Source organism: Musca autumnalis, unplaced genomic scaffold (genome assembly GCF_047663935.1).
Source record: "Musca autumnalis isolate F117 unplaced genomic scaffold, ASM4766393v1 scaffold_63, whole genome shotgun sequence".
Classification (NCBI taxonomy): Eukaryota; Metazoa; Arthropoda; class Insecta; order Diptera; family Muscidae; genus Musca; species Musca autumnalis.
In genome coordinates this window covers 242661-252288 of record NW_027412233.1, presented here as the reverse complement: position 1 = coordinate 252288, position 9628 = coordinate 242661, and the positions used below count along the sequence as shown (strand labels likewise).

At 38.6% G+C, this 9628-nt stretch overlaps 1 protein-coding gene across 1 annotated transcript; it reads right to left on the bottom strand.

Annotated features, from left to right (window-relative positions):
* Nucleotides 1-6138: 6138 nt before the first annotated feature.
* Nucleotides 6139-8337, bottom strand: LOC141388158 (uncharacterized). The gene is made up of 3 exons (XM_073958192.1): nucleotides 7640-8337; nucleotides 6589-7528; nucleotides 6139-6147 (listed from the first exon to the last, which is right to left on the bottom strand). Exons 1-3 carry the CDS (start codon nucleotides 8335-8337, stop codon nucleotides 6139-6141), a joined length of 1647 nt encoding a protein of 548 aa, XP_073814293.1.
* Between the last annotated feature and the right edge of the window lie 1291 nt (nucleotides 8338-9628).

Below are 9628 nucleotides of genomic sequence, written 5' to 3'. Positions count from 1 at the left end.
TTTTCGTCCAATAATACGTATATTAAAACAATTTTTCTAAGCTATTTCAATTTTCATTATGGCATCCGAAGAAACACTTCCTACGGAAATGCCCCCTTCTGGTTCTACAAGTAACCAAATAGTGTGTGAAGTGTGCAGGCAACCTTTAACTGAGGGTCAGGAATGCCTAATTATTAGCGAATGTTCGCATCCTTTCCACAGAACTTGTATAAAGACACATTTGTCTCATTCTTCTGAATGCCCGGTGTGCAACCGAACTTGTAGCCTTAATGAGCTCCGATCATACACTCTGCCAAAGCCTCCTCCAGGTCCCAAAGCTGCTATGAGTAAACGTTACCAAACCCGTAGTGTAAGCAAAAACCTTAAGCAGGACAACGGTAATCCTCAAACGGATGCTCGACCATCACCACCAAGAAACAATCCTCAAGCGGAAACGCTACCATCCCCACCGCTAAACAATGGCTCTTTTAACTTTTCAACCACTCATAACAATGGCAACACAGAGTCTTCCAACCCTGTCGTTGACCATCACTATTGACGAAACTATCGAAATTCTTTCAAAATGTTAATTTAGCACAATTTGGTACAAATAATAACTTACCTCATTGAAACCATGTTCCACCAGCTTTTCCTAACCGAAATTCTTCTAATAGCTTGGCCAATAATATATCAAATAATTCGCACAATGGTAGTAACAGACCTAATAATGGGCAAAGTACTCGTTCCCATGATAATACTCATACAAATGGTTTTCCTCAAGATCCACCTTTCAATGGGTATCCACTGATCCAAAGCTTTAATACTTTGAGTTCCATTGACCGCAAAAGAGTACTTTTGCAATGATTTTTCTGTTATATGCAAAAACTTAAACACCCTTTTAACAGGGAAAGCTCGCGACTGGTATTGGCGATACCATAAGCAGGTGCCAACTATTGTTTGCCACGATTTTTGTGAAGCCATACAAAACCAATATAAGAACATGAAGTCCTCTTTCGACATTCGCGAGGAACTGCGTAATCGCAAACAGAAACCAGGCGAGTCGTACGATATCTTTTTCGATGCTCTGCAGACAAATTAACCAATCCCATGCGCGATGAGGAATTTATTGAAATAATCGGTACATTCTTTATCGCATTTGAGAAAGCTCGTGCAAATGCGCGACAACTTTTTGAGCGACGACTATGTTCGCCGAACGTTATCGCAGCGTCCACAAAATTTTAATTTTCCACCACGTAAACATGTGGCTGAATTAGAAGACAACCCTATTGAGGAAACTGTGAATGATTATTCAGTTAATGCTCTTTACAACTCTGTCACGAAGTTAATTTGTTGGAATTGCGACAAGGCAGGTCATACTTGGCAAGACTTCCTTGAGGCAAGAACCCTTGTTTGCTACGGCTGTGGAGCAAAAAAATGTTTATAAGCCTCAATGTCCCAAATGCCTTTCACGTAGCCAAAATCCATCAACTTCAAAAAACTGCAGACAGATTGGTGCTTCCAAGGACCATGCCTAATCGAAGTTCAGGTTTCTGAACCATTAACCTCACAACCTGACGTACCTTGTGTCCTCGAAGATTCGAAACATAACTCGAATACCATTCTTAAAAGACCCTGCAATTGCCATCAGGTATTCAATGAAGATGTCTCTCGCATCATTTATCCCTAAATGCCCTTTCACAAACGGTGGGAAATTTATATGCAACGACGAAATCAAATATTTGACGTATCGCACCTGTTCAACAAAAGGGTAGTAACTCAAAATTTGGAAATTTTCACTTTTTAATACAAAACAATAGATATTGATCAACTCCATCCACTGTAAAAATCTCCCATTGTTTTGTCCACTCTTTCGTCAAAAAATACCGTTATTCCACTCTTCGTGTCCTCAGAGATACTAGTTAAGTATGAACAGGTTTTTGTCTCTACTGAAAAGTAAGAAATTTTGAGTTGCTTCCCTTTTGTTGATCAGGTGCGGTATGTTCAATCACCAAAACCAAACCGCCAAAAATATCAACTGCGCGACTAAGAAAATATTTTCGTTTGAGAAAAATTTGTGGGAAGATCCAAATCTCCACTATAGTTTCTAATCCGCAGGACAAGAGGTTCTACGCTAAGGTATCCTTTTTAAATTTTCAGGAATATGGACTTTTAGATACTGGCGCAAACGTGAGCTGCATTGGTGGAGATCTAGCTCAGGTCGATTTTTCCCACTTTCAAATTTTAACTCTTGCAAATCATATGCGAAGACCGCACAAAACGTCATGGGTTGGATAGACGTTAGCCTTACCTTCAATTGGAAAAGCAACCCCATGAAATTATTCATAATTCCCACTATTTCCCATAGGTTAATCCTTGGAATCGACTTTTGGACAGGTTTTCACCTTTTACAAAATCTAATCGGGCCACAAATATTATATCTTTTAAAAATAATATCCCTTGTGTGCCCGACATATTAGAACTAAGTCCTTCGGATGCTCCTAAAGAAGATTTCCCCCAAATAGCGCTATCTCTAAAAGGTCAGTTAGAAGCGATTATTGCTCTCTTTCCAAGTTTTGAAAAACAAGGGCTTGGTAGAACCGCTTTAATTAAGCATTCTATTGATGTTGGTGACGCCAAGCCCATAAAACAGAGATTCTACCCGGTTTCGCCCGCGGTAGAAAAACTCATGTTTGCGGAAATAGACCGTATACTAGAATTAGGGTTATTGAACCCTCTTCCTCACCATGGAGCTCTCCTATGAGGCTCGTGGTAAAACCCAACAAGGTGAGGTTATGTTTGGAAGCGCGGAAGCTGAACTCTATTACCAAGAAAGACGCATACCCGCTTCCACACATAGAGGGCAATTTTCGAGGTTACCGAGGGCCAATCATCTCAAAGCTAGACCTTAATGACGCGTTCTGGCAAATAGGTCTGGATGAGCCATCCAAACAGTTGACAGCATTCACAGTCCGGGTAGACCAATCTACCAATTTATGGTTATGCCCTTCGGACTGTGCAATGCCCCACAGATAATGTGTCGACTGATGGATGAGGTCAGTCCACCAGATCTACGCCACACGGTCTTCGGCTATTTGGATGATATGGTGATTGTGTCGGAAGACTTCAATACGCATATAGAGGTACTGATGAGAATTGCCACCCAATTTCGAAAGGGTGTGTCTCTAAAACAAACTACCTTGGATATATTATAGGTAATGGTGGAATATCGACAGATCCCGAGAAGGTCTCGGCAATAGTCAATTGGCCAGTACCCAAAATTTTGAAGCAGGTACGCGGTTTTTTGGGTATATGTGGTTGGTATCGACAATTCATCCACAATTTCTCGACTGAGACGTTCCCCATCACCGAAGTTGTATCCACCAAGAGAAAGTTCAAATGGACGGAAGAAGCACAGCAAGCCTGTGAACGTGTCAAGTCGCTCTTAACGTCCGCTCCAGTGTTAAATAACCACGATTTCTCAAAGAAATTTTATTTACACTGCGACGCGAGCGATTATGGTATTGGTACTGTGCTGGTACAACTCGATGATGTGGGTAATGCGAAGCTCATAGCGTTTACGAGCAAGAAGCTGAACACCTCGCAGCGCAACTATAGCGTTACTGAGCAAGAGTGTTTAGCTTCAAGAGTTTGAGGTGGTAAACGACCACTCAAGCTTGCTGTGGCTCATGCGCCAACCCGACCTAAGCGGGAGACTCGCCAGGTGGGTTTTTAAGCTTGAACCATATCGCTTTTCTATCAGTCATAGAAAGGGCAAAGACCACATTGTACCCCAGCAAAGTTTTATGGAAGTGGTTCCATGGGATGCCATGATTTCACTGGATCTTTTGCATTGGTTCAAATGAAGTCGTGAAAGATCCGATCTTTTCATCAGCATTTGAACCCATTCGAAGGAAGTCGTGAAAGATCCGATCGTTTCTTGAGCATTTGAACCAATTCAAAGGAAGTCGTGATAGATCCGATATTTTCCTTAGCATTTGAACCCATTGCATCGATCCAATAGAGATGAATTTTGTGTTTTTTTTTACACATGTATATATTCTTTTTATCTAAATATGTACGTTAAAAGCAATGTAAGATTTATTATGCTGGGAAGCCCCAATCATTGAGCTAAAAGTAGAGTCGGACCGCACTCTTTGGTATTAGTCGTGTTCCTTTACGTGCCTGAGGTTACCAGTTTTTACCCGCAAAGTGTTTCCTTACTTTTAAAAGCATACAATTTATATGAGAGCAGTTCATCACTTTTACCATTTTTGCAACAATTACCATTTTTAAAAGTAAAGGAACAGACCAATTATAAAAGTTTCCTTGCCTGCTCTAGAGAACCTTGCTCAACAAGTCGATTTGTAGATCCCTACAAAACAACAAACATTTCCAAAACGTTGTAAAATAAAATTCACGAAATAGTAATCTGCAGTTTGAGTCAATGTCGAAATCTGCACTGCACTGACGGGAAGTCAAATCCTTTTGTAAGATGAATCAAAACCTGTTGCGGAGGAAGTAAACTCTGTTGCGTGCAGCGGCGGTGTTTAGACTGCAACAGCTGGGACGGCAGGAAGTCAAGTTTCTCACTTAAATTTACAACCTGTCGCTTGCCAAACACATCGTTCCCGAAGTCTGGAAAATATGCCAGCTACTGAAGCCCGAAAAGGAAGCCAGCAAATGTGAATCTTACTAACCGATTTCGCCCGTAGCATGGATCCTTGTGGCTATAGTTCTTCCAGCATCAGAAATAACTTTCCAGTTGCCGATCAATAGCATAGGATCCGTAAGCAGCATAACAACTGCGCTGAAGGCCATCTCCATCTCCATATTAGCAGAGGACTCACTCAGAGCAAGCCGTGCTCATAATCTAGAAAGAGAAGTGTAACGTTACAAGAGAGAACCTCTAGATCAACAAGCCTTTCAACCAGGTTTAAGTGGCATTCGTACGAATGCAGTCGCAGATGCAGTAAACAAATATCGTGTGAATGCGGTCCTTGGAGAACATCCATCATCTATCGCAGCTGAGAAGCGCCAGCTGTCAGGACAAACCAGAGTATTGTTGGGTCAATACGCTCGGGATGGTGCAGCCGTCAAAATTCCTATAGGGCAAGTACTGTTGACACCGTGCAAAATATCTGCCCAGCATACAGCACAGGCCCCACGACACACTGCTCCTTTTCAATTACCCTACCAATCCTGCTAAAAAAAACTTTAGTATGCAGCTTTGTGGTTACAAACCATATAAATAGCGAAATAGCCACATTCTTACGACTGATAGACCCAGAGTCAGATTAAGCAGAAAAATGAGAATACAAACATATTAACTACTGTTACAACAACGAGAACAAACTGCAATTATAGATGTAAACTTTATGATGATAAATAAATTATAGTTATTTCATTAATTCCTTTGAATTAATAAAATAAAAAAATTAAAATTTTTTCAATACAGCATTTTCCATTTTCCGAACAAGACATGAAAATTACGTGCCAAAGGGTTGGTGAAAATGACATGCCAAAGATTAGTGAAAATGCTATTCTTGGGAATTGGTTAAGATGGCATGCCAAAGGATTGGTATAGATGCTGTTCAGCTTCTAAACAAATTGGGCAAAATCCCACAACAAAAAAGAGCGGCAACCAGGGAGCAAAACTGGAGCCAACAAAGGGGAAAAAAGCACAACACTTGCAAATAAAACAAAGAGAATACACTTTTTATTTCCGAACGATATCGGTGTAAATGAAAACAATTTCCTTTTATTAGGTTTTGAAAGTTCAAACAAATTCAAGTTATTTTTAATTATAAAAACTTTTTAATTAATTATTTAAGCAATTGCGCCAAATACGACTACGCGCTCTAATAACGAAATTCAACTATAGTTTTAATCAAAAGCGTCTGCGCGCATTTACGAACTAAAACTCAACTATAATATTTGTAACTAGATTTACAACAAAAAACTAATATTCGCTCAATATTATACAGCGAGTGACAGCTTCCAAGGGGGTTGCCATATCCAAAAATAGCCTTTTTCACAGAGTTACCACATCAAAATGGTAATCATCTAAGGCATTGCCACTTCGTCTTAGCCGCCAGGCCAAAAACTACCAACGGAGCTTCACGAACGTGAACATCCCGGCCCCCGTTCAGTCTTTGGGAATCACGATTTCTGAAAAGACTCGAACCAAAAAACAAACAAAAAATTAAAATAAAGAATGTGGCTCTGCCACAATTACCAATCTATACATCCAGCGACCACACAAAACAAGACACGATCCCGAACTCGACTTCAAAGCAATCTTCTAGATTTGCTCACAACCGTTTGTCCTTTAGCAAATGGTCCATCGATTGGCATCATTAAATTGGGACTGCCTCCATCCTTAAAAGTCTTCCTTCTGTAAAAGGCTGGCATACTATTAGTTGCAACCTCTGGGCATCTAGGTTCCATTCCAGCTACGCCTTTGGACGAACGATTTTCACCATTGGCATTATCATTGGACGAACTAGGTCCATTTTCGGTTTTCTCCTTGGACGAACTAGGTCCATTTTGAGAAACAATTTTCGAAAAATTATTTGATTTAACTTTGGACGAACGAGGTCCACTATTTACAATGGCTTTGGACGAACGAGGTCCTTGCCCAGATAACGTATAGGACGAACTAGGTACTTTTATTGATTTGGATACGGACGAACTAGGTCCCATTCCCTTTAAATGTGGCATTATATCAACTGATCGTACAACCATATCATTTTTCTCTTCACAACGTTTAATTTGTGGACTGTATTTCAAAACATGAGGTAGCTCACTATCTACCAAAGTGCAACATGAGATCAGAGAACTTGCCTCAGAAATTGGTCCCGTTAAAACCCAACCAAAAATAGTTTCTTGGGCCACTAGAGAATTCAAAACATTTCCATCCAACAAAATCTGAGGATAAATGTCTCCTCCAATCAGAATATCTATTTGGCTACTTTTTCCAAATTTGGGATCAGCCAACGGTGCAATTCCCAACGAAATATAATTAGGTATATCTATTGTATAACTGAGCAAATTCCCCGTTAACCTGGGCAAAACATAAGCAGAGACGTCAACATCGCATTCTACACTATGGGGAGATTTCAAAACAAAGTTACATTGTTCCACTGAAGATCCGGCAATGGCATCATTCAGTCCCGAAACCCTTGTATTGGCTCGTCTAACTGCCAAATTGAGACGCCTCTGCAATTTTTCGGTTATGAACGTAGCCTGGGATCCTGAGTCGATAATTGCCCTGGCAGTATAAATATTTCCATTAACATCAATGTTAACGATTGCTGTACCCAATAAAATGTGATTTCTGGTGTCAGCAAAACAATTTTGTATATTAACCTCGCTAGTCGAATTATGTCGAGCTTGTTGACTAGTGCTAGGCCTGATATCCACCTCAGCGTTGGAATCCGAATTCGACAGATGTGATTCCCTATGCAACAAAGTATGATGCTTTCCATGACATATGGAACAACTGGAACTACTACGACACTTCTTTAGTAAATGGTTACTACCAAAACACCTTATGCAAAGATTGTTCTATTTAACAACTAAGAATCTATGCTTCGCGTCCATTTTGAAAAATGATGTGCAATATTTCAAATTATGTTCTTCTGAACAGACAATGCACGACCTTTTGCTAACCTTTCGCGAGTAATTCATTCCTTCACTAGGAGTATTCAACTTTTGAGCTTTGAAAGCCTCAGGACTATTAAAATCAAACGAATTTGTCAGATCATAAACAGTTTCCAAAGATTGAAACCGAGCACTCAAAAAATTGTCCAAATCTGACCGTTTGGAAATCTCAGTCTTATTACTGACCGTTTGCTCCCACAACGACAAAGTTGTAAGAGTCAGTTTGGTGGAGCACAAAAACACAAATATTGGGTCCCAACTATCAATATCAATTTGGTGCAACTTAAGGGATGTAATGCAATTATTGACGTCCCTTTGAAGTCTTTTGATTTCACCGGCAGATTCAGTCTTAACAGTAACAAGATTGAAAAGAATCTTCAATTGGCTATTTACCAAAATTCGCTTATTCTCATATCTTTCTTTGAGATTAGACCAAGCATTTTCGAAACCATTATTTGTCAAAGGAGATTTTTTGACTATTTCCAAAGCTTCCCCTTGTGTACTCTGACGCAAATAAAACAACTTCTCCACTGGAGTAATTGACTTGCAGTCCATATACACTGCGGTACACAAGTCCCTGAAGGACGGCCAAGACAGATAATCACCATGAAAGATTTCTTTAGTACACGGGGGTAAGCGTAAACGATGGTCACCAAATGAATTCTCTAAGCCTTCAGCTCGGTTAGGACTAACCATTGTAGAAGACAAACCAGATCGATCGACAAAGGATTGAGACAACTCAATCAATTAAAATCAGCCTCAAATTCTAATAACAAGGCAGCAAGTGCTCTGAATTTTAGAAGATCCTTAGATTCTGCCATTTTCAACAAAAGGAAAAAAACTATTTGAAATAGTTATAAAAGGCAACAATAGCAACGAATTTTAAACCAAAATTGTGAGTGAAATGTCTTCACCAAACTCAAAAACGAATTAAAGGCAGAAAATTTCACGACTATTGTATTATTAAAAACCCAATAATTAAAAATTTATATTTGAAGAAAGAGTCACCTTGCTATAACACGCCTTCTTCACACTTATATTGCAACTGTCAGCAGTAAACACTAATGGGTAACAAAATCAATCCCAACAAATTGACTTATTCCCCAATCAGCACACCAATAATGTGTTATTGCAAATTTAAGGACGGCTCACCGTGTTATTACAAGTCTCCTTCTAGCTTGGACTGCACCTGTCAATAGCAACAACAAACAGCCCAGAGAAATTTGCATGAAAACACACAAACTTGCTATTTCAATATTAGCGATCACTCCAAATTATTTATATTTTTATTTTGCGTTTTCAATTCAAATTTTGCAATTTCACTTTTTTGAAAATATTTTAATTTAATAAAATAATAAAAATGATTTACAAATTATAATAAAAAGGAAAAATGCAAAAAATCAAAACACACAAATCAACTAACAAGAAGAAGACTAACGAGTAATCCAGTGTTAGTTGTTAGTGTTTATCTAACAACAGTAAACCCAATTGGTAATAGCAAAACACTAAACAAACTTGAATAAAAACGCTGAAGACACGATTTTCACCAAAAAAGAAATCGCGAACGTAAAAAATACCAATATACCGTTTAAACTAATATTTGTGACACGCTGATCAATAAAAAGAGACAATTGCTATCCAAAAAGTTATAATCCGTAGAAGCAATGTGACTGATCTTGTCCTATTTGACTTATGAATAGAGGAAAACAAATCGGCATAAATTTATCACCAAACGTAACAAAACACGGCAGCCACAAATTATTTTTCAAAAAATATATTTTTTACAATTGCACTTTCACGCTAGCGAAATTGTGGATTTTTTATTAAAAAAATATAAAAATTTTATTTAATGCACTAGCAATAAGCTTTCAACAAATTTATTTCCACTATACCACAACAGCGACCACAACAATATTTTTTAAAATATTTTTAATATTTTGCACTTGAACACTTTCTGTTAAGATAAATTTAAATAAAAATTATTATT

Coding starts and splice junctions, on each gene's coding strand:
- LOC141388158 (XM_073958192.1), bottom strand. CDS start 8,337: ATGGTTAGTCCTAACCGAGCTGAAGGCTTAGAGAATTCATTTGGTGAC. Junction 7,529..7,639: donor TCGCGAAAGGTTAGCAAAAG/GTCGTGCATTGT, acceptor TCTTTGCATAAG/GTGTTTTGGTAGTAACCATT.